Source organism: Protopterus annectens, chromosome 2.part0 (genome assembly GCF_019279795.1).
Source record: "Protopterus annectens isolate FY-2018-M chromosome 2.part0, PAN1.0, whole genome shotgun sequence".
Classification (NCBI taxonomy): Eukaryota; Metazoa; Chordata; order Ceratodontiformes; family Protopteridae; genus Protopterus; species Protopterus annectens.
In genome coordinates, this window is record NC_056728.1 from 307,169,473 (window position 1) to 307,194,953 (window position 25,481).

General features: G+C 36.6%; 1 protein-coding gene across 1 annotated transcript in view; it reads left to right on the plus strand.

The window, feature by feature from the left end:
* The window catches only part of GRAMD2B (GRAM domain containing 2B), a 1,158,381-nt gene that overhangs the window by 729,922 nt on the left and 402,978 nt on the right, over window positions 1-25,481 (plus strand). Inside the window, exons 8-9 of the mRNA XM_044060315.1 lie at window positions 11,899-11,905; window positions 13,946-14,042. Coding sequence (XP_043916250.1) covers window positions 11,899-11,905; window positions 13,946-14,042 — 104 coding nt within the window. The remainder of the gene's footprint in view (window positions 1-11,898; window positions 11,906-13,945; window positions 14,043-25,481) is intronic.

Consider the following 25,481-nt stretch of genomic DNA (forward strand, 5'->3'; position numbering starts at 1 on the left):
AAATAGTTTGCAACTCCCTACTACATACAAGTTTAGCTAATAGTAAAAAAAATCTGTAAATGATAGGATTTTTTACACTTCCAATTTGACGTAATGATTTTTCTTGCAATTGCAAGCAGGGACCAAAGAAGGTGCACCTCTATTTTGGCAGCTCATCACCATTTAAAAGTAGACAGCAGTGATTAAAAAGAGCTAACATTTCTGTAGATGCATGGAGGAGTAAAATTCATGCAGAAGAGAATGTACAACTGCCTTCAAATGCAAACTTCTATACTCCTATTGAGAACATTTGTTAATAAACGTAATGTATGATTTATTTATATATTTATTTACTGACATTTGATTACCAGGAAAGTCCGACTGGGTAGAAGCCCATTTTCCGTGGAGACCCATGGAGAAAAGCTCCAAATTATTACAAAACATTTTAAGAACAATAGTTTTACAATCTTCAAAAATAAAACAAAAAGCATCTGCAGTTTAAATAATTATAACAAATTAGACATAATATAAAAAATTAGTTAATCAATACAAGGTATATGACAATCATTTAATATTTAGAGAAATTTTAGACAGCTTGTAGAGAAATAAAAGGTAAGTTTGTCTAATACAAATAGGAATTGCAATTTGAAGTGAGGGAAAAACAGGCTTATGGTATATTTAACAAGAAAGTTAAGGAAGAAAATTGGATAGCAGTAAGGAAATAAATGAAGAAGGGAGAGTAAGGAGGTAAAATTAATTAAAAAGGTACTGTTTCACATTTAGGTATACAGTTTATTTTGGTTTTGAGCAAGAACAGAGCCATATTTTAGCTAGGAAGTCTTTCAGAGTGGTTTGGAAAGATGGGATGGAGGGTGTAGACCTGATGGATACAGGTAAGGAATTCCAGGCCTAAGCAACCTTGTACAAGTGCAGACAATGCCCTGCAGATTTGCTAGGTTTGCAGACAGGAGCTTTTGGCCGCTGGATCCCATTAACCAACTGGGAACATAGTTGTGTAAAATGTCTTTAGTACTGGACAGGCAGGTGTGGATGCTGGATAATCTTATAGGTGGTAAGAATTTGTGTATATGTTAATTGATGTGGCAGTTTTAACCAGTTTAGGCTTTTTAGTGCCATACAGTAGTGGGTTTTTAAAGGGGTATATGCTGCAAATTTAGCAACTTTGTTATAACATTGTTCAAGTTTTCATTTTTATGAAGCCTTGGAGGTTAGTAAGGATGGAAGTGCCATAAAGAAGAGAATACTTGCATATGCAAGGAACTTAGCATTTTTCATAGCTTTAATCATTTTGTCTCATTTTTTTTTCAAGCTTACTTGTTTAAAAAGAACATTTGTTTATTGCTTAAGCCAAGGAGAATAATTTAGACATCCTTTTAAAAATAAGATAATTCATCTTAATATGTAATCATTGCACTTTTACACCCCACCCCAACCACGTCAGCCAAGATCACAGCATATTAACGTAAACTTGCTTCTGTCCAGTCTTTTTTCTGTTATACTACAAAGTCTATATTTCTTAGAACTAAAAAAGTACTTGTTTACTTTAATATCTTTAACACGTACATCAGTCACTGAAAAGCTCCCATATTTAAAATAGCTCAGACTACACATTTTACAAACTGCTTTGCTATATTATGTGCAGCTTATATCATAAAATGAGAAAATAAATATGGGCTGCTTAAACTGCTTCCTTTAGAAGTTCAGTAAAGTAATATGCGTAGTAAGGAAGCTATATGGCAGTACGGCACTCAAATGGCGCCAAATTCAAATTAAGCTGAGAAATGCTGAAGCGTTAACAGAGACTCGCTTGTCCTTACCATGCGAGTCTATAAGCAGTCCAAACGACCAAAAGTAGTCTCTGATAGTAACAAACGTGTAGAGCTTACACAAGATCAAGGTGGATTTACCAAACCCACTGTGTATAAACGAACCAGGGCAGTCTTCACTTCACCTATAATACACCACAACGAAGGCCAGTCAAAAGATGTGCGTAAAACTGATTTATTCACAAAGCAATTAAAACGGCAAGCGCTTTCACCCGTAGGCTTCTTCAGACCATAAACAATAGCATATAGTTTAGAGCCTTATATACTTCCACATTTAGTGACATCACTTCCTATCAATAAATATCTGATTTAAATTAATCCAAAAACAACAATAGTTTTGCGTTTAAAAATACATTGCTGGTCAGGTTGTATAAACACTTATACTACACCAATTTAAAAAATACAACAGTCAAAAATTAAAAATTAATTGCAATGTTAATTAAAATCATTGCTTATAAATCAAAGGTGAAAAATCAGTGACAGCCTAAAAACACCTATGCTTCTGTCATATTGGCATATTATAATAATAACATATAATAGTGTCCTGTTTTAAATGTTAATATATTAAATGTCATAACTTGACTAATAGCTAATCTATAATATTATAATAAATAATACAATAATAATGCATATACATTTTACTTATAATGTGTTCTACAATCTAGTAATAAAAATAATAGAAATACATATATGTTTACATAACTTGCCTAACCATTGTAATTATAGCTCTACCAAATGAAAATATATTATCTTTTCATCTTTAATGCCCTAGCCTTTAATATGGGTCTTATTGGAATCTGATCATTAAGTCCTGGCTCCCTGTCTGCCCGTAACCTAATAATCCATTTCGTCTCCTGTTGTTCAGTGTTGTTACATATAAGACCTCTCCTGATTGTGGGATGGTTAACATGCATAACCATAAATTTAAAAGTATGTTCAACTGAATTTTTCATTACATGTTTAGAGAGAGCATTCTTATCAGTCTTAATCCTGATGTTATAAAAATGCTCTCTAATTCTCTCTCTTAGTCGTCTATCAGTCTTGCCCACATAAAATGCTGGGCAAGACTGGCATAATGCCAAGTACACAACGTGTGAGGTTTCACAGTTCACATTACTTTTAAATTTGAATAATTGTTGAGTATTTGGATGTACAAATCTAGCGGATTCATCTATTGAGTGACAAAAATTGCATTTTCTGCAAGGATGTGTATTTATTAATAGTGTACCTTTGCTAGATTTAAATTCTACTCTATTGGGACCACATAACATTCTATGTAGATTAAACTTATTTTTGTACGTGAATCTCGGTGTACCCCCTACCACTTCACACATATTTGGGTCTATCTGTAACAAGTCCCAGTATTTCTCATATGCCATTTTAATTTCATTAACATCTTGTGTATAAAAAATGGTAGCTGAAGTTCCCCTGTCATTGTAACTATTTATTAAGTCTGTGCGTTTCTTAACACTCTGATCTGCAAAATACGGATAGGCTCTATCTTGTCTAAGAGTCTCTATATTAATTAGACTTTTATTTATTTCTTCTAATTTATAAGATCTATTTAAGAATTGTTGTTTCAGATCAATAATTCCCCGATTATAACCTTCTTGTATAGGATTTAATCTCGAGACACGCATAGCTTGACCTTTTATAATGTTATTAAATATATAGCCTGGGTGCATGCTCGATCGATGAAGGTAGGAACTTCTATGACAGGACTTACGATAAATTCCTGTATTAAGGTAACCATCAAGAATTTTTTCTACATAAACATCCAGATAAGACACCATTTGTTGGGATGCTGTCATTGTGAACTTTAAGTAATTTGTTAACAAATTCATTTCTTCTAAGAACTGATTTAGGTGCACCTCATCAGATTTCCAGATCAAAAAGAGGTCATCCACAAAACGGACATAAAACCCTACATGCTTATGGAAGGCGTCTAATTTGAACAATTGTTCATGCTCCCAATCAGCCATTACAAGGTTGGGGTAGCTATTGGCACAGGATGGTGCCCATAGCTATGCCATCCTTCTGTATATAAATCTCTTTCTGAAAAGTAAAGATGTTATTCTTCAATACCATCCCCATTAGAATGCTGATGGTCTCAACTAAAGATGGACCATAGAGCTGAGATTGCACTAAACATCTACGTATACACTCTATTCCCTGTGAGTTGGGGATGCTAGTAAATAAAGATGTAACATCTAATGTTACTAACCAATAATCAGGTATTACTTTCTCAACTTTCATATAATCATACAGCATAAACAAAAACTGTTTGTTATCTCTTAAGATGTATGTATATTTCTCCACTACTGTTCTCAATTTAGATTCTATGTACATAGATATAGGTTCAGTTAACCATCCCCTGCCTGCTACTATAGGCCTCATAGGGGGGGGAAATAGGATTTTTATGTATTTTTGGAACCCCTTGTATACAGGGTATTCTCGGACTTTCTACTTGACAGAACTCCTATAGTTCCTGACTAATAAATCCTTCAAGATGTAAGTAGGTAATTTCTTTTTGAACCTCACCTATAATTCTACCTGTTTAGAATTAATTTGCTTGTAATATTTTACGTCTTCCAACATTTTCCTCATACTAAGCACATAATCCTCCATGTCCATTATGACGGTAGGTCCACCCTTATCGTCTGGTCGGATCATAATACTAAAATCATGTTTCAAACTTTCAAGGGCTTTTCTGGCATTATATGATAGCTTTCCATAAAATTTTCTTTTCGTATTATTCTCATTCATTTTATATAATTCTCACTCTACTAGTTTAGAATAAGCTTCTAACAGGGGATGTAAAGGTGGTATGTATGTACTTGTTTTTTTATATATATGGCTCTGCATTCCCAGTCCTGTCATCCCAAAATCCATTTTAAGTTGAACATTTCTCACAAATAGTTTTAAATCTGTTGTGGATTCTGTTATGTCACTCTTGGTTGTTGGTATAAACATCAGTCCCTTCTCTAAAACTTCATTCTCTTCTTTAGTTAATGTTTTACTGGAGATATTACATATCAATGTGTTAGGCTCTTGTCCCACATTTTCTTCAACGTGGGTCCTAATTGTTCTACCTCTGTTGTACGTCTCTTTTGTCTTCCTCTACTCATGGACCTGTCTCTTCCCCCTCCCCCCTTCCATTTCTCTCCTATCGGGAAAGGGATCATGTCATGTGAGGCAGCTTTCTCAACATTCATAATTCTTTTTCTCACTACATTTTCTCCTAAACTATGTTCTGTTTCATTAGGTGTGGTAGATGCACTATCTATCTCCAAAACAGAGTTCTCCTGACCATCTAAATTACTATTTTCTTCATTGCCAACATTTTGTATGCCATTATGTTCCTGGTGTACAATGGCTTTGACAATGATTTGTTTATTACTTAAAGTAATAGCTCCATCAATATTTCTGTCAGCATTCTCATCAGACAATGCATTAATGTCATTTCTAGCATTAGAGTCAATAGGTTCTTGTGACAAATTAATCTTATGATTAGTATGTATAGCTTTCAATTTATTAGTAACAGTTTTTTCTTCTCTGGGCCAGGTAAAAACTTGGCTTTTAGCAAAATCCCTTGTATCTCTATTGATTTTGCTTTGTTTCTGTTCTAATAACTTCTTTTCAAACATATACACATTGTCCAACAGTTTTTCTAAAGGTTTATCAACCATAAGCTTAGGGAACATCGAGCAGATAGTTTTTTGTTGTTCCACAACTTGTTCACGTAAATTCATTTCTGCAGGCAAAAAATAATTATTTAGCAAAGTCATATATTGCATACTTGTATTTAAGTTAATTTTTTGCCATTGATATAATAAGTCTGGGTACCTGTTGCCTGTGGTAGACATTTTAAGAATGCATAGTCCCCTCGGTATTATCCGACGTTCGATACATACTTCGAAATGTTGCCTCTGCAATTGGAGGCATTTTAACTTGACAAAATCCATCTCCATTTGTCTCAGCATGTCTGATAACCCATTACTGCTTGCTTCTGTTATGGATCCATCATCCGTCGGTGTTTCAATGGTTTCATACGCTCTCAATGGATTTTCCTTTGCGTTTACATACGCTTGGAACCTCGTCATGTTGTTTCGACAGTGTTCCGGTACATATGGCAATTCAACTGATGAATTACTAAACTCTGCCATATAAAACTCAAGCAGCCCAATATTAGAAGAATAAGTAAAATGAGAAAATAAGTATGGGCTGCTTAAACTGCTTCCTTTAGAAGTTCAGTAAAGTAATATGCGTAGTAAGGAAGCTATATGGCAGTACGGCACTCAAATGGTGCCAAATTCAAATTAAGCTGAGAAATGCTGAGGCGTTAACAGAGACTCGCTTGTCCTTACCATGCGAGTCTATAAGCAGTCCAAACGACCAAAAGTAGTCTCTGATCGTAACAAACGTGTAGAGCTTACACAAGATCAAGGTGGATTTACCAAACCCACTGTGTATAAACGAACCAGGGCAGTCTTCACTTCACCTGTAATACACCACAACGAAGGCCAGTCAAAAGATGTGCGTAAAACTGATTTATTCACAAAGCAATTAAAACGGCAAGCGCTTTCACCCGTAGGCTTCTTCAGACCATAAACAACAGCATATAGTTTAGAGCCTTATATACTTCCACATTTAGTGACATCACTTCCTGTCAATAAATATCTGATTTAAATTAATCTAAAAACAACAATAGTTTTGCGTTTTAAACGCACAGACTTAATAAATAGTTACAATGACAGGGGAACTTCAACTACTATTTTTTATACACAAGATGTTAATGAAATTAAAATGGCATATGAGAAATACTGGGACTTGTTACAGATAGACCCAAATATGTGTGAAGTGGTAGTGGGTACACCGAGATTCACGTACAAAAATAAGTTTAATCTACATAGAATGTTATGTGGTCCCAATAGAGTAGAATTTAAATCTAGCAAAGATACACTATTAATAAATACACATCCTTGCAGAAAATGCAATTTTTGTCACTCAATAGATGAATCAGCTAGATTTGTACATCCAAATACTCAACAATTATTCAAATTTAAAAGTAATGCGATCTGTGAAACCTCACATGTTGTGTACTTGGCATTATGCCAGTCTTGCCCAGCATTTTATGTGGGCAAGACTGATAGACGACTAAGAGATAGAATTAGAGAGCATTTTTATAACATCAGGATTAAGTCTGATAAGAATGCTCTCTCTAAACATGTAATGAAAAATTCAGTTGAACATACTTTTAAATTTATGGTTATGCATGTTAACCATCCCACAATCAGGAGAGGTCCTATATGTAACAACACTGAACAACAGGAGACGAAATGGATTATTAGGTTAAGGGCAGACAGGGAGCCAGGACTTAATGATCGGATTCCAATAAGACCCATATTAAAGGCTAGGGCATTAAAGATGAAAAGATAATATATTTTCATTTGGTAGAGCTATAATTACAATGGTTAGGCAAGTTATGTATACATATATGTATTTCTATTATTTTTATTACTAGATTGTAGAACACATTATAGGTAAAATGTATATGCATTATTATTGTATTATTTATTATAATATTATAGATTAGCTATTCGTCAAGTTATGACATTTAATATATTAACATTTAAAACAGGACACTATTATATGTTATTATTATAATATGCCAATATGACAGAAGCACAGGTGTTTTTAGGCTGTCACTGATTTTTCACCTTTGATTTATAAGCAATGATTTTAATTAACATTGCAATTAATTTTTAATTTTTATTGACTGTTGTATTTTTTAAATTGGTGTAGTATAAGTGTTTATACAACCTGACCAGCAATGTATTTTTAAACGCAAAACTATTGTTGTTTTTGGATTAATTTAAATCAGATATTTATTGATAGGAAGTGATGTCACTAAATGTGGAAGTATATAAGGCTCTAAACTATATGCTATTGTTTATGGTCTGAAGAAGCCTACGGGTGAAAGCGCTTGCCGTTTTAATTGCTTTGTGAATAAATCAGTTTCACGCACATCTTTTGACTGGCCTTCGTTGTGGTGTATTATAGGTGAAGTGAAGACTGCCCTGGTTCGTTTATACACAGTGGGTTTGGTAAATCCACCTTGATCTTGTGTAAGCTCTACACGTTTGTTACTATCAGAGACTACTTTTGGTCGTTTGGACTGCTTATAGACTCGCATGGTAAGGACAAGCGAGTCTCTGTTAACGCTTCAGCATTTCTCAGCTTAATTTGAATTTGGCGCCATTTGAGTGCCGTACTGCCATATAGCTTCCTTACTACGCATATTATATCATAAAATGTTTTATACAAATACCAGTAAATACACAAATTGTTTTACTTACAGTTACTTTTTCCCTTTTAGTGTCCTGCTAAACATTAATAGCATACAGTGGGCTGTGTGCTTTACAGTCAGTTTTAACAAACTCCAACAAAAGTCCAGTCTTTCTCAGCCACTTTTTCTTGCAAAGCAATATTTCACAAACATAACTGATGCTTTATAGTGTCCCATTTATACACTAATTTCAGAGTTGCTGGTCTTCATCCTATTCATTTCCATCTCCCAACACTAGACTCTGGTTCAAGTCCAAGGTACTCCTAATTCTTCTAATCAAGTCCTGTGCTTTTTTCTGTCATCCATCATTTTCCTTTGGAACTTTGGGAAAGGTTTCACTGGCAAAGTCTTTATATGCGCTTTATTGTCAGATGAATGAGAAGCAGAATTCCCTTCTGCTTGCTGTCTTTTTGTTGGATAAACTTTATTTCCTCCTTAACCTGTTCTGTATCCAAAAATGTCTTTGACCCTTCAAAAAAAAACATTCTGAAGACAGCTGGATACAACAACTTGAATCTCACTCCTGCTTGATTTCTAGGATATATTTGTTTATCAGAAAAGAAAAAGGATCCACAGACTGGATAAATGCTCAGTTTACACCTCAGAGCAGTAACAAAAATAAAATAAATGAACTGACCACGGCTGAATAGGTATCCAAACTTTTAATGAGAGTTTACTTTTTTGGAATTTGGATATCTATTCAGCCGTGGTCAGTTTGTTTATTTTATTTTTGTTATATTTGTTTATCTTCTGCTTGGTTTACAGTGAGTAATTGCTGTCTCCAATTTTCAATACTTTTCCCTTTTGCCACAGTCTTGTCAGGATCATCTCTTTCTGCTCATATGATTGCATCTTTATTAATACAGGTCTTGGCTGCTTTCCCATGACCAGGTTTGCAGCATACATATGATATACCCTTTCAATTAACAAATCCTGTGCTAGAATACCAGTCCAGTTGCTTTTGTGCATTCATAAAATTAATAAAATGAGTTCCTTTCAGTTTTGTTGATACAGCAGAAAACTTCTGGATTCCCTGCCAGCTCTGTCTTCCAACTCTACCATTTTTGAAACAGCTCTTCTTGAGGAACCTCATACTCATCCAGCCTTTTCATTTTAGCCTCTGATTTTTGCAGTTTTATCAGTTCAACTGAATAGCTAGTTAAAGCTTCTTCTATTATTTCCAGCCTTTTTGTTATTTGAGTTGATAACCTAGATGACTGGATAAGGCATGTACAAATTTACTCCAGAATTGATTGTTATGGAGAAAGGGGGTGTGGCGTGAGAGTACTGATAAGGCATAAATGATCCTTAAGATTCAATAGTAATATAATGTCAGTCAGAGAATGCAAGTGAATATCTATCTGTGTAGTGCCATGGACTAGTTCCTGATTTTAACCGCTCTAAAGTACACTCACATGGCACTGGGTGGTAGAGTGAGAAAAAGATGCATAGTACTGTGTTATAAATGCATGCTTGATAAAATGACTAGTTTGTAAATAACAGACTTAAAGTACAGTTTTGTTTACAACAGAGAAGGTGATTAGAAATCATCTGAGGCAGTACAGTACAACAAATGCACGAGGATCCTGTGCAGTCAATCTGAAAGCTCCGTGTTACAATACCAAAAGCAGGGCTGTAGTCATGAATTTATATTTTACCCAGACCTAGTGCTGTTACCCCCACCCCTAACATATCATTAAAAAATGCTTAATCTTTTAAAATGTTGCTCCACACACACACAGAGGAAAGGAAAACATTTTCCACTCTTGTGAATTATAACCATTAAATAGCTATTTCTGTAGATCTATTTCTATAGGTACACATACCGGACAACCTCTTGATGCAAAGAAATCTGTACAAAACCTAAAATAATGGGTGGACATAGGCCTAAAAACAGGGATAGATTTTAAATATTGATCTCATAATCTTGGAAAGTTGATAGAATATCAGGATTTGTGTTAGCATGTATTTTTTCTGGATATGAAGTCTGAAACTCAAAACGTATGCCATTATTTAGTGACTTTTATCCTCAACGATTTGCTAGAAAAACACAAAGTTTATGAGGAACAGACCAAAAATATGAGGCAAAAAAGTGGAATTCTGCAAAAATGTGGACAGTTGAGAGTTATGTGAGTACATAACATTAAAATCGCATTAGCATATCTTGTGTGGTTCTGTACTGTAAACTTTGGTTTAGACAGTTCTAGATATTCTGTGCTACCTGAGTAATAAAGCTTCTAAGAGGTACACAGAAAAATGTAATCATTTGAGTACAGTGAGTATGTTTAGTTACATACCTGACCAAATGGGTAAAGGAGGTATAAAGATCTGCACTGACATTTTGTGCATTTACAGACCACACCTTCTTAAAATGATAATTGTGGAGGGAATGTCAAGCCTCAGTACAGTGACACTGCCGAAATGTAGTCTGGTATACTGTGGGTCAAAGCGTTTAGAGAGACTAAGCTGAATATCTTCCATAACTCTGAACCTCTCAGCAGGCAGAACCCATGAAGTTATAACAGAAGGTCTAAAATCATAGCACTCAAAATTTGCATATGCATAAAATTAATGTCCATGGAGGAAGGGGACACTAATGTGTACATTTGTCCTCTTGGCAGGTGCAGCCCATAAAAATATAGGACATGTGTTAACTAATAGATGCACACATTAATTAGCTGTACCAGAAAAATGTACCCTTACTGCATTGCAAAAAGATGCACATGACTGTTTTATTGGCTTTCTATTCATGCTAGTCATAACTAAAGTTTATTTACCTGAATTAACATAATGTCTGTAAATTTTTATTGTCCAAAACATGGTTGTGGACTTGTCATTAAATGCACATTTATGCTACAGTTAAAGATACCTCATCCTGGAAATGAGACAGAGCTCCAGGCATTTCTAACCAAACTACATACAGCCTAAAATGTTCTTGTCCACCTGGGCCATTTAAAATGTGATTGTTTCCCCAGGGAAAAAATGACAAAAATACTGCCTTATAAATTCTGAAATGCATTGCATTGCAATTTTCCAAAGCCTTGTGTCCTTCCTGTTCAGAATAACATAGAAGCTTTGCAGTGTGTAATTGTGCAACACTCACACTTGTTCTTGTACATTTAGAAAGATGATAGAAGGGCAAGCTTTGTATTAGCAAGCACTTTTTTGAAGGATATAAAGTCTGAAACTCACATTATTTACTGACTGCAAATCGAAAACTACAGTTTTACCATGATCAGATGAAGCTACCTCTCAACTTCTTTGCACAGTTCTGTACGAAGCTAAAATAGAGGACACCCCCCACAAAAAAAAGGACCAGAAAGCACTCAGATGAACATGGAAGGAGTAAAAGCTTGTATACTTGAGTACAGGAAGCAGTTCAGTGGGAGATCCAAACATAATCCTCCTTGCTAACTGCCACACAGCTCCTCTGACTAGTATACAAATTTACAGTACAACAGTTTTTGCATTTTCTGTGCAACATCATGTATGAAACGTTGCTTGGCATTACTGGCTGACTGTGATCCTCAGTGATTTACATTTTCAAGAATATAAAATAAAAAGTCAGGGATGTTCTGAAAACCTGGATTTGGGATAGTTGAGAAGGCTATACCATCTGCCAGGTATGTAAGCAAACATACACTGTCTCTCTCTCTCTCACACACACACACACACACACACACACACACACACACACACACACACACACACACACACACACACACACTAAATTGAGCTACTTATCCTTCTCCAGCCTCTACAGATAGATCCACACTTCACTGCCTGCAATATATTCAGCACTGCCTGTGGTATCAACTTTTTGAGACTGCACTAGCACTATTCCTCAGGCTTACCCGCTACTAGTGTGTTTTGATATGTTACGCTTCAGGAAGCTTCTCTTTTATTGGTTCTGTAATGGTCTTCCTGTCGTTTTTGAATGCAAACCACTCGCTGCCTGTCGTTTTTGAATGCAACCACTGCCTATCGCTTTTGAATGCAGTCCAGCAGGTTATTGGTTCTATAATAGAGCCAATAAAAGAGAAGAGATCTGAGCTTTACCATATCAAATTGGAGGGCCCTGCAGAAAGTGGAGCATTTGAGAGGTGTGGTAGCACCTAGCTGTGAGTAGAGAGGAATAACATTACCATGTCCTCTTAACTTCTTTACGCTGTGTGTGTGTGTGTGTGTGTGTGTGTGTGTGTGTGTGTGTGTGTGTGTGTGTGTGTGTGTGTGTGCAGACACTGCAGTCAAGTTAATGTAGCATTTTTGTGCCTTGTTGTGTGCGCTGAGGATGAGCACAGAGTCTAATTCCCCTCAACTGACTGCATTTCCTTCTGTCTTTGTCATCTGCAACAAGGAATTGTATACTGGCTTATTTCACTTGAGTGACTTGAGGCTGAATACTATGGCATGGACTGGCTATAGCTATTTGCAGTATGTACTGAGGAACTGGAGACAGGCTGAACTAGGCTAAACCACCTCAGCTGGAGCTTGATAGCTTCCTGTTCTGTGCCATAGCTCTAAACTTGTTTGTTCAAGAATTCTGGACAAAGTCAAAATAATGAGAGGACAAGGGGACAAAATCAGGGACAATTTTTAAATATTACAATAATTCACTTAACCAGTTAATATAACAACAAATTATTATTTACATCAATGTGCATTTCTAAACATTAAGTATGACTCTCTGATGCCTGGTATTATTGAATGACTGTTATCCTCCGTGATTTACCAGAAAAATCAAACATTTTATGAGAGCTGAACGTGGAAGGAAGATGCTTGGACAGAGACATGAGAGAGGCCGTTAATGCATCTGTAACATGAGTATGAAGGAACAAAAAGCATAAGTCACAGGATAAGGCAAAGATCGAGCAATGTTGTCAGTGCTGTTTGAAAGATGACACTTTTGCAACAGGCCACAGTTCTGCTGCTTAAGTTTCTGTGCTGACTAAATTTTTAAGACCAACTGGAGTCTTTGCTGCTTTATAAACCCGAACTTCAAAATCCTCACACAGAATAGGCTGAAAATAGAAACAACTGAAAAAGTATGAAAATCAGATGTGAATTACAGTATGTTTTGTTTTATGTCGGCAGTGGTGGCTGTTCACATATATCCTAACTCTGAGGTTATATACATCATAAATTCCCAAATCAAAATTTCTCTTATCTCAGCAGCATATAGTAACCTTGGTGTTTGCAGTAAATAAGTAGGGATGGATGTGGAAAGCATACCCTCCCTCCCACACAAATGGGTGTGACTGGAAATGCTTGCTGTCCTGTATAAAGTAATTCACATTGAGGCTTATTCAAGGTTTGTACATTTCAGGATTTTTAGTATCTTGAAGTTCAGGTTTATAAGGTAGAACTACAAAAGCCTAAGAGGCTGTTTCTAGGATATAATTTACCCTGCAAACTCACCCTATGCTTTGAACATGCAGCATTAAGAACAAACATAAAAAGAAGTGAAATATCAAAAAAATATAGTTGCACACGACCACTTATATGTCAGCACTTGGTCCAGGACATGAGTCTGTTAACTAAACCTAGCAGTAAGAGACCAACTTAAATATAGCTGAGGTGATAGTCTTTGCTGAGTAACATAGATGTTAATAAATGGCTGCCATTAATATTTAAAACGAAAGGCTGTGATGCTTGGACCGATAATGTTTCATTGCCAGTTTGAAATAAACACCTGAGCAGGTTGGAAGCTAAGATGGATATATTTTAATCTGTTAACTCCATTAAGGTTTATATTTTCAAATTATTTTCAGATTTTAATACCTGTTACATCAGTAATATTGATAAAGAAAACAAAAGCTGCTCTGCTGGTGCCAAATGCTGTCGTCATCGCAACAGAGACAGAAAAGGTAAGTATTTTCTTATGTACTACCGCTGAAATTATTCTTAAGATATAAAGTTTGTAGAAACTTATGCAAACTGTCTTAGCAGTTTCAAAATTATTTTGTAATGTTTAATAGAGAAAACAAAAAGTTAAATGGGAAGTGTTGAATTCTTTCTGACTGTTGGATGTATTTGTCCTTTGCTATTATGTCTGTGGGATTTTACACTGCATACAAAGAGCTTCTCGGGTACTCCTTTTATTGGGAGGTAAAAATGCCATCTGGTTTTACGCACATGGTGTATCACTATATTTTACAAAGGAACAGCATGAAATTCTTGTTCTTCAGGTTTGTAAAAGGTTACAGTAACACTTGGTTTTTGATAGAAAATTAAGTATGTTACTGATGTCATGGTATTTTGCTTTATGTTTACATCTCCAAGGGAGATTTTCTTCAGGGCAATGCAAATTGTGATAGGAAGTTTGTAATGCAAAGCTAAACAAATGAACACAAATATTTTATTCTAAAAATAGTAAAAATGCAAGAGGGACTATCTAGTGTTACAGGTTGTAATATTTATCTCTTTATTTCAGTACAAATAAATGTGTATATAATTGCACAGAAACCCACCAGTGCAGTTTACAGAATAATGGTTACACCTTATTAGTTTAATTTTATGTGTTAAGTAAGTAAGCCGACTAGGCACATATACCTCTGTTCAGGTGGGACCTACAAACATGGTTTGGATAAGTGACTTGTTTGCTCAGGGTTGCACAGTAGGCAAATGAAATGAAGGACTTAAACCCTAGATGACAGGATGATGCTTTTTAGCAATTCATAGTCATAATTTTCTTCTGTTGATAACCACTTAGCAAACCTTCTCTCTAAGTGTCTTGGTCAGTGCCATGACTTTGACGGGTAAAGCCCTAACTATGGCCCAGGTGACAGTGGTTTGATTAACAACTCAGGCACCTGAGGAGGTAGCAGGGGGATGGGTATGCCCATCCCATGGGGTCATTTCTGTAAGCATTCCTGTGGGGAGGCATGATCCAAAGAGGGGAGTAGCCCCAGACATAAAAGATGAACACGAAGGGAAAAGAGTAGGTTATTACAACCCCCTACAGTAGCAAAGATGTGTCGTCCCAGGATGCCCTAATGATCTTTGTTGGCACATACTCTGGCAGAATAAGTCCAGGGTGAAATTAGGAGGTTTACATAGACCCAACATTAAGTGGGAAACACTGGGCCAAGGTGATTGGCTGAATGGGGGGATAAGATAATCAGTAATTTCAACAACATAAAGCAACAGGTTATTGGTTAATTACCACTGAGAGAATGTTAACTAAATCATTGTTAACAAGTACTTGTTATAGTCTCTGTCTCCCAGAGAAAGTTTTAAATACATAAATAGTAGATACTGTAATACTTATACAATGACTTCTTATACAATGACTTGTAAGTTTTAAGTATATGTCTGAAATTTTAGAAACCAGCATTCCATTTTATGCTGCATTAGCTAGGTTCCACAGTTAACTAGTACATTCATTAATTCTCAGATTACCTGCTTAATCCATTTCAGAATTGTGTGAAAACTGGAACCTATCCCAGCAATCTGAACAGGTCATAAGCCAATCACACGATACACCCTGTCACATCAGGCATACCTATGGGTAATAGAAGGAATGTCAGTTCACCTGCAACACATCTTTCAGATTTAGATGAAATCCAGAACACCAGACGAGAACCCACGGGGTGGGGGTGGGTGGTTTTGGCAGTCATGCAGAATTCACACAGACTTGCATCCCAGATGAGAAGTAGACTGCTAAACCAAGTGCTGTGAGGCTAACTACTCACCACATTTCCACCCTGTTAACTAGTACAGTTTTACTAGTATGTCTGTTTAGAATGTTCCAACTCTAGAGTCCAACATATTGCACATTATGCTGCACTGAGTGCATAATAGATGTACAAGGTACCTAGTGCAGTATATCCATAAAATTACAGGTTACATTGTTAAATTTTAGTATTTGCCGAGTATAAAGTATTATCATGTAAACTAAATCACTTACAGTTTAGGGTAGCACATCTCTACTGTGCATCATCATGGAACAGCTAGTATTTATTTTTTGTAATGCAGTATTCCTTATATTGTAATTATGTCTGTATGCTCTGTCAGAAAGTTCCTGGTCAAGTGACTGAGCACCCACTGAATAATATTTTAGCTAGGGTAAGACCCAGCTGTTTTTTTTTTTCCTTGGATTTAAGTAAACTCCTACTCCCATTTAATTGAAATACAGAAGTGAAAGTTTAGGAAGAGGTGTGTAGCTAAACATTTTAGATAGAGGATGCTTCCTAAAAATCTTTATCAGAAGCACCATAACAACAAAGGCCTCATTCTCTTATTTTACTTGTTGCAAAACCATGTTAACTGGAGAACTTACTTCTCTAACGTGTCTGGGGAATAGGTGTTCTTTCATACAACATTTATATTTAATTGTCCTAGTGTACACATACTAGTTTTGTATTTATTACATTACAGTCTGTTAACATTTAGATGCGATTGAAATGGTTATGGTTTCCTGTAATGAAAATTTAATTCTCTGGGAGGGATATAATTCTAGATTATATAACAACAAATATATCTTCTCTGAAGTTAATGCAGTTTTGTTAGTGACTACCATCACACAGACATTTATAATTTGTGAGGGATGTAGATGTTAAGTAAGCCTTCAGACGCTGTTTACAAGTCTTAAAACTATCATTATGCTGAACTTTAAACCTGGCACTTAATATATTTGAATGACAGAAATAGCTAATGTCTAAAACAGTAAACTGAAATAGGAATTTTTAAATTTTCTTGTAACAAATGCTAAAAAAATATTTCCTCCCCTGGAAAGTTATAGCTAATGGTAAGAAGAGCTCAGGTTCCCAATATAATTTTGAATGGTAAAATGATTAAACTGAATGATCTCCCATTAATCAAAGACTTTACTTTATGGGATATACATAAATATAACCATTTAACCCTAACAGATCTACGTATGGTTTTAGGTTTACCTAAAAAATATATCTCTATTTTGAAACAACTTCGAGAACTTACTCTATCTATACTTCACAACTTTCCTAGTACTGAAGAGGAGCAGAAGCAGGTGGACACCCTACTTCAAAACTTAACCAACAAAAAAAACATGATTTCAATGGCCTACAGATCCTTCTCCATCTTTTTCAATCAAGAAAAAATCATATTTGCAGATTACTGGGATCGACAGGGTGTTAATCTCATGACAGATCAGAAATATCAGGCTATAAAATATACTCTTATGTATTCGCCATATAAAAAACTTTTGGTACTTGCGTATTATCGCAACCATATTTTCACGGTTGCGAGATTTACATACCTCGACAGAATTGAGTGCATAAAACACTTCTAACTGTTATTGTACTTCCTTCCAACTGCCCAAAAACTTTACATTACTTTTAGGAAAAGGGACAATTTGAGAAACCCTCTCCCTGTCTTGTGTGCATTGCAGACGCACACTTGAGTTGTAATCTCTGCCATTGTCCTGTCGGTTGGGTTCTTAAGTGTGTGTGTGTAATATGAGTACGTAAGAGTGTGTAATGCCCCACTTTGGATGGTGAATTTAAATACAAACTCAGATGCTGTTTCTCTCACCGGTGTATTTGCACCCACTGTAGGATTTGGATTGTTGGGGGAAGATGCTGCATGAAAACTTGAATGGAAGTGTTTCCCTAAAGAGCCGAACAGGCAATTTCTGATATCCTTGTCATGAAGAAATACCAACTATGCATGATGATAGGGCAGACCTAATTATAATTCAAAATGTTATTCTAATTCCTCCGGACTGCCCTAAAACTTTACATTACTTTTATAAACAGGAGCAATTTGTAATGTAAAGTTTTTTGGGCAGTCCGAAGGAATTACACTAATACTTTGAATCAATTTTATATGTCTGTGTTTTTCTTCAGCATTCCTTCCTCCCTGCCAATTGAAGCAAGCGTGTGTAATGCACGCAAAACAGGAAGATGGCTTGCAGGATTATTTCTCTTCCCAAATGTAAGCCAAACTGATTTCTCATCAGTAAAGAGTTAAAATAACACCCTATGGTGTTTCCTGCACCGGTTTTCATTGCAGCATGTGAATTTCGCAACTGCGAAAATCTGGTTGCGATAATACGCAAGTACCAAACTTTTTTATACACAATTCATGATTGTAAACAATTTGTACTTAACCCCAGTTCACCTAAACAAATTTGATCCAAATCATTCCACTATATGCTCCTGCTGCTCGCAACCACATGCAGACATTATGCATATACTGTGGTTTTGCAGATATTCACACAGCATCTGGTGCTCACTTAAGGTCCGCTTAGATAAAATGAGTTACCATAAATCTACACTATTCTGGGAACTGGCACTACTGCATATCACGAATATTCATATGCCTAAAGTTAGACTACATGCCCTAATTACTCTCTCTCTTCTGATTAAATTTTATATTACCAAACACTGGCTGGATCGTGCTAAATTATCCTGGAAAGATTTTAAGGTGCTCGCTATCCAGTACATTAGATCCCATAAGTTGTTAATAATTAATCCTTGTAAGCGGGTCTATTACCAGAAACTATGGGACTTTATCTTTCTACTCTTATCAAATGATTAACAATCTCTCTATACCTAATACCTATTCCACCCCCTATATTCCTGATCTGTTAGTATGCCTACCAATCTTTTAGTAACCATCCCCCCTATAAATTTCAAACAGGAAGAGTTGAAAAATTAATGTCCCCCACATCATTTCAATAGGAATATATGGAGGTCTTAAGGTGAATTGTAGTATGTCAAATTTTTATCTGGTATACATTATTGATATGTTTTCGTTTTTGCTTGATGAGTATTGGCACATATGTATATAGGTTGTATTTGGAATCATTTAGATTTTCCCTGTGGGATCAATTCATCATATTTGTATATATATGTGTTTCTCTTTGTTTTTCTTGTCTTGATATGAATTAATAAAATTGTGTTTTAAAAAAAAAAAAGAAGAAGCACTCAGGTTGTGGACAGCTGCTGAAATAATGCAAGAAATAAAAATTATGTGTGTGTATTCCTTGTACTACTAGTAGAAGTCAAGTATACAAGTGTACATACCTAATACAATGATCAAGTAATACTGCTTGTCTCAAAGCAAAATTTGGCAAGTCGGTCCCTTTCCTTTCATACATACAGCATTTCTTTGCTGTTGCCATAGTGAAGGCTGCATTAACTGTCCTGCACATTTTTGCTATTTATTCCCCACTGAAGCACTTAGGAAAGAAAGAAAAACATGCTGGTAAGCAAAACAGACCAGATCAAAGAGTGACAAGAATCTTTCTTAGGATTCTGTAGCTATGCTAGAAGGTCTCTTGAATAAGCAGATACAGAGGCTAACCTGCAGTTAGTTACAATGGAGTTCAAATACATGTTTTTTGCATTGACTTGAATTATAGTTTGCTGACTTGGCTTCTTATTACATATGTGGAATCTCATTTCACAGGTTTACTGCTTTACTTGAATTCAGTACTAGCTCATATCTGCTTAATCACATGATCAGGCAGATAAGATTATAGTAAACTGTCAGTAAAACTGCCAAGTCAATGCTTTATTCACAAGGTGTCTTTGAGAGTGTAGTAGTAGCAGTGCTGGCTGGTGACTTCAAATTAAAGGGGGGCTGCAGGAGACAACTGAATGGGTGGGGCCAATGGGAAGGGGTGTGGCCAACCAGAAAGGGGTGGAGCTATGCTAAAAACCACAACAACTGGAACTTTAATTAAATACGCTGCCCTGGGTGCCAAACCATCATTACGAGAGTCTAATCAAGACAAAATGAAGTGCAGAAGAAAAAAAATATTTTAATGCATTGGCTACATAACAGCTTACTTAATATGTAGATGGAAACACAAAGGTTGTGAGGCATGAAAAAAATAAATTACTTTTTAAATACATTACTGGAATGCCAGTCAAAATCAAGTATAAAAAAAAACAAGCAGCACTCAACTCAAACCACTTCTCCTTGCACTGCAGTTCTAATTATAATTTATATTCAGCTTTATAAAATTACCAAGTAACATGCTGAAAGTAGCAATCTCTGTGATACACCCACTTGTAAAAATGTTTATCCAAAAAACACCTGCTGACTGACAACAACTATCTACTTGTTTCATGAGGAAGACATGATCAAAGTAAAAAATGAACAGCAAACAAGAAACAAGCACAAGATAAATTGGTAAAAGGATTACTGCACAAGTTATAGACCACACATGATAGATTGGCATTGTTTAGTTTAAGGGTACAGCCTGCAAGATGACTGCAAGTCTCCAACAAATGTAATGAGCTTCTGAAAATACTGTAATCCTGTCCTTTATTACAATACTGTCATATGCAATTCAATACCTAAGGCTTATATGTTATCTAGTTATGTAAATATTCTCTGCATGGCAACAACAAAAAGGCTTTCAATGTTGGTAATTCTTTAAAAGTATTCTTATTAAAGCTTACTTGCATTTTACAATCTCAGACAAGCTTACCTGATGGTCATTAAAGCATTACTACTTAAACACAGAGCAACAGGGCACTGCGACAGCATGCATTTTCTGAATAATAAGAAGCATAAAATAACAGTATAAAAATATGACAGAAAACCAGAACATTCTGCAAAATCAAGGACAGATGAAAAGCCACGGTCGTACTTGTGTCTACCTTGTATGGGGGAATACTCTGCACACTTACACTGCATAACTGCTCCTTGCCTTGCTTGGACACATCCAGAGTCACTATATGGGGGAGTGGGGTGCAACAAGTATGTCACAATTTGAAATGTCTCTGGCTGATGGTGATGGCTCTGACACTCATACCTCTCAACCTCAGAGCAAGAAATATGGACAAAGCCATACATAAAAGTGGGACACAGGCCCAAAAATAAGGACAGTTTTTAAATATTTCTCTTATAAACTTAGAAAGATAATAGAATAGTAGTAGGTCTTGCACTAGTATGAATTTTCTGAAGGGTATGAAATCTGAAACTCAAATGTCTGCCATTATTTTCTAACTTCAATCTTTAATGATTTGCCACTAATTTGCCAGAAAATCACAATTTTATGGAAAACGGACCAAAAATGTGATGCAAAAATATAAATTGCCACACAATACAGCTGGGAACCTGTCAAAGAAGGGACACCTTTTTAATATTAGTACTGCTAACTTGAGTAGCTGACAAAATAAGAGAATCTACATGCATTTCTGAAGTAAAAGTAATCTATAACTCTGATCATTACAGTTATTTATAACTGTAAACCCTGCATGCTTTCTTCCAAAATTGCCATTTTGCGGAGGGATTATTAGGGGGAGAGCAACATTTTGAGCCAAAATTGGGGACAGTTGAGAGGTTTGGATATTCCTAATTCTATAAAGTGATTTGCATGTACCTCTCAACCTCGTAATGCAGGAAATCTGGACAAGGCCAAATATATTGGGGGAACATACAAACAGTACTAAATTCTGCTCTTGTATAAACTTAAAGACAGTTGATAGAATAACAGGTCTTGCTTTAGCATGCATTTTTCTGAAGGTTATGACATCTGAAACTCAATGTCTGTCATTATTTAGTCACTTCATTCCTAAATGATTTGTCAGAAAACCACAAATTGTATGAGGAACCAACCAAAAATAAGAAACAAAAATCTATTAATTCTGCAAAAATCTGGACAGTTGAGAGGTATAGCTCAGCCGGGGCCGTCTTTGAGTTGGCTGCCCTTCCCCCCTCACAAAATCATGGTCAAATAGAGCCTCCCCCCTGCAGCCATTCCAATGTCCCATTCCTTGGTTATTTTGCCTCATTTACCATAGACACTGTAATGTGCATACTGCTTTACTTCTGCGATAATTTGGATTTCATTTAAAAGTTTTATTTTGCATTTTACAGCACAAACACTAATAGATATCTGCTAACAAAGCAATGCAGTCTCACACTGCACACACTGACCCCACTGACATTGCCAACATCTTGGCTGATAGGTTCAGTGCAAATTATTCCCCCCCCCCCCTCACCACCTACAGGGCCTATTACTATTCCAGGGGATTGTGTAACTCCAATTATTACTGATACGTTGGTTAATAAGGCTCTATCTAAAGCTAAAAACACTGCCTCCATGGGACTAGATGGTATCCCGGGCTGTGTCATACGCGAGCTCCAAAATGAATTAACCATGCATCTGAATACCCTGTTCAGTCTCAGCCTCTCGACAGGAAATGTGCCCATAGAATGGCGCACAGCAACGGTGGTTCCGCTGCACAAGGGTGGACCCACAACCGACCCTGGGAACTATCGACCAATAAGCCTGACCAGTCTGATCTGTAAGGCAATGGAGCAAATCATTATGGAACTCATAAATGGAGAGATTGGGAACCTCCAAACACTTGACCCCACACAGTTCAGCTTCGTCAAGGGCAGATCATGCCTCCTGAACCTGGTGGACTTCTTTGAGACAGTTACTCAGGCTATAGATAAGGGAAAGGAGGTACACACGGCTTACCTTGACCTTGCTAAAGCATTTGACACCATTCCCCATTCGGGTATTATTGATAAACTCACCAACCTGGGCATAAACCCTTACGTCACAAGATGGATCGCAAACTGGCTCTCAGACAGATCCCACAAAGTAAGAGTAGCGGGATCTATGTCCGAATTCAGACCAGTAACAAGCGGTGTGCCTCAGGGCTCTGTCCTGGGGCCCCTCCTGTTTGGCATATACTTCTCAGAAGTACAGGCAAGCACTGAAGGGCTGTGGCTAACCAAGTTTGCGGACGACTGCAAACTGGGTGCTATAATAGAGTCTCCGGCTGACATGGATATCCTCTCGAAGGGCCTTAATGAGACTGATGCATGGTGTCAAAGCCATGGTCTCAAGCTAAATGCTAAAAAATGTGTAGTAATCCTTTTTGAAAAAACAGAGTACCCGCGAACTACCACATAGGAGGTAACCCCCTGAAATCTGAAGAAGTAATAAGGGATCTAGGGACCCAAGTAGATAGTCAGCTTTCCTTTGATGACCATGTTGCCAAGGTGGTTAGAAAATTCTTCTATGTGACCCATCTGATCACAAAAGGGTTCGCATCAAGATCTAAGGATGTAGTGGTGCCCCTCTACTCTTCCCTCATCAGACCCATTATTGAGTACAATGCACCAATTGGAATGTACCTGGCTAGACATCTCCAGCAGCTGGAGAGACCACAGAGGAACCTCACTAAGAGGATTACTGGCCTCAAACAGTTGCTCTATGTAGCACGATTGAAAAAAAACTAAGGCTTTTCTCTGTTGCATACCGCCTTCTCAGAGGCGATCTTTGTCTAACATACAGAACCATGTCCAACCCAGAAATGTTGATCATGCTCCATCTTAGCAAAACAAAATCTACTCAAGCTACAAGCTCTAGGGATATAAACCTCAGCACAACAATGAATAGAACATGCTGGAGGGATAGATTCCCTTCGCAAAGACTTCCCTTGCTATGGAACAAGGTCCCGATCTACATAAGACAGAGCCCCTCACTATCACTCTTCAAGAGGAACCTTCACGAGTGGATGGGTAACAGCAAGTTCACACCAGGGATCATACCAGCAGCTCTACTAGATAGGGGTCAAGGGTACTAGCTACTAGATCAAGGGCCTAGGGAACTAACCAAAGGGGCGGTGAATACCGCACAGTGTGGCTGGGCTAATATATGCCTTTGGGCAGATAGCCCAGTACCTAACTATGAACAATGAAAATAGACTTAGCATTAAAACTTCTCTGCCCTTGAAACTCACATTCATTGAAACAGCACTGAAACCCACATTCAAAGAAAATACATTTTGCTAGTGGCAGATAAAGATTAACTTTGGGCTGTTTTCAAATCATAGGCCCCTTGCACACAAAACATACACGTGTTTGTCTTCCTGATTGTATTAAATTATATTCCTTGTACAATACAGTACAGTTGTTAGAGGGCATTTTACATTTATTGTTTTGAACATTTTTCCAGTAAACAATGAAACAAAATGCATGCACCAATAATGACAAAACTGCCCAATTCAGAACATTTCCATCATAAAAGTCTTCTCAAACTTCTACAGTCCACCAGTATCAGTAAATATGCACAATCTCTGAAGAAAAAGTAAATGTCTTCTAAATAATTCAACATTAAAGAAATCTGTAACTAATGAAGAGGTTGCTGCTAGCAAACAACTTTATATTTCATTGTTTCATCTACAAATAAAGTGCCTGTTGCCCTTGAGGAATAAATTGCCAATGTTGCATTAAAAAAATGATAAACTAGTAATATTGCAATAGGGAATGGATGGAAAACTGATAACAGGTTCATGGTTACTAGGTATCTTCACCAAAAAGGACTGCAGCATCCACCCCCCCCCCCTTTACAACACAGTACAGTATCAGTAATGCATCTACCTACTGTGGGAATAGAACCCACTGCCTTCTGCATCAAAAGCAAGTACACTAACTACCTGTTGTGCTATTAACAATGCAAGGAGACTCAGCATAAGCAGCACTAAACTTTTGTTCCCCTGCAGTTCTCAACTCCTTGTAAAATTCATTCGACACTCAGCTGTATCTCTGAACTTTGCAGCACAAGAAATCTGGAAAAAGCCAAAATTTACTTGGGGGGGCAAAAGCCCCAAAACCACGGACACATTTTAAACATTGCTTGTATAATGTTGGAAAGTTGCTAGAATAAAATTAAACTTAAATGGTTAGCATTTAGTGTCAACCTCTTAGCAAAAAACACGTCAACAAAGCCAGTGATGGGGGAATACAGCCCCCAAACATATTCAGTGAATTCAGTTCTCACCGTAGCTCTCAACCTTAGCAAAAAAAACCTGGATGAAGCCAATAATGGGGGAATACAATCCCAAAAATAGGGACAATTTCAAATATCCATGTTATAAACTTAGAAAATTGCCAGAATAAAAGGTTTTGTGTTGCCATGTACTTTCTGAAGAATATGAAGTCTGAAATTCAAATGCCTGTTATTTTTATTTATTTAACATTTGTAAACCACGAAAGTCTGACTTGGAACAAAAGCCAAACAGAGGCCCAGAGAGTAACACTCCAGACACATGTTTTTGTAAGATGGGAGGACATGCAGACTCCACACAGAAAGTACCCCAGACAAGAATCAAACCAGAGAACCTGTAGATGTCAGGCAACAATGCTAGCAGTGCACCACTGACTATATAAGGAAACAATAATACAGAAACCACAGATTTTATGAGGAACTGAACAGAACAAATATGAGGCAAAAATCTGCAAGTTTTTAAAAATGGTGGTTGGTAAGGGAATTGTTAATACTATGTTTGATCATTCAGTTCCCAGACTTCCTAACTTCCTAACAAGATGTACACTTCTCAAGCCTT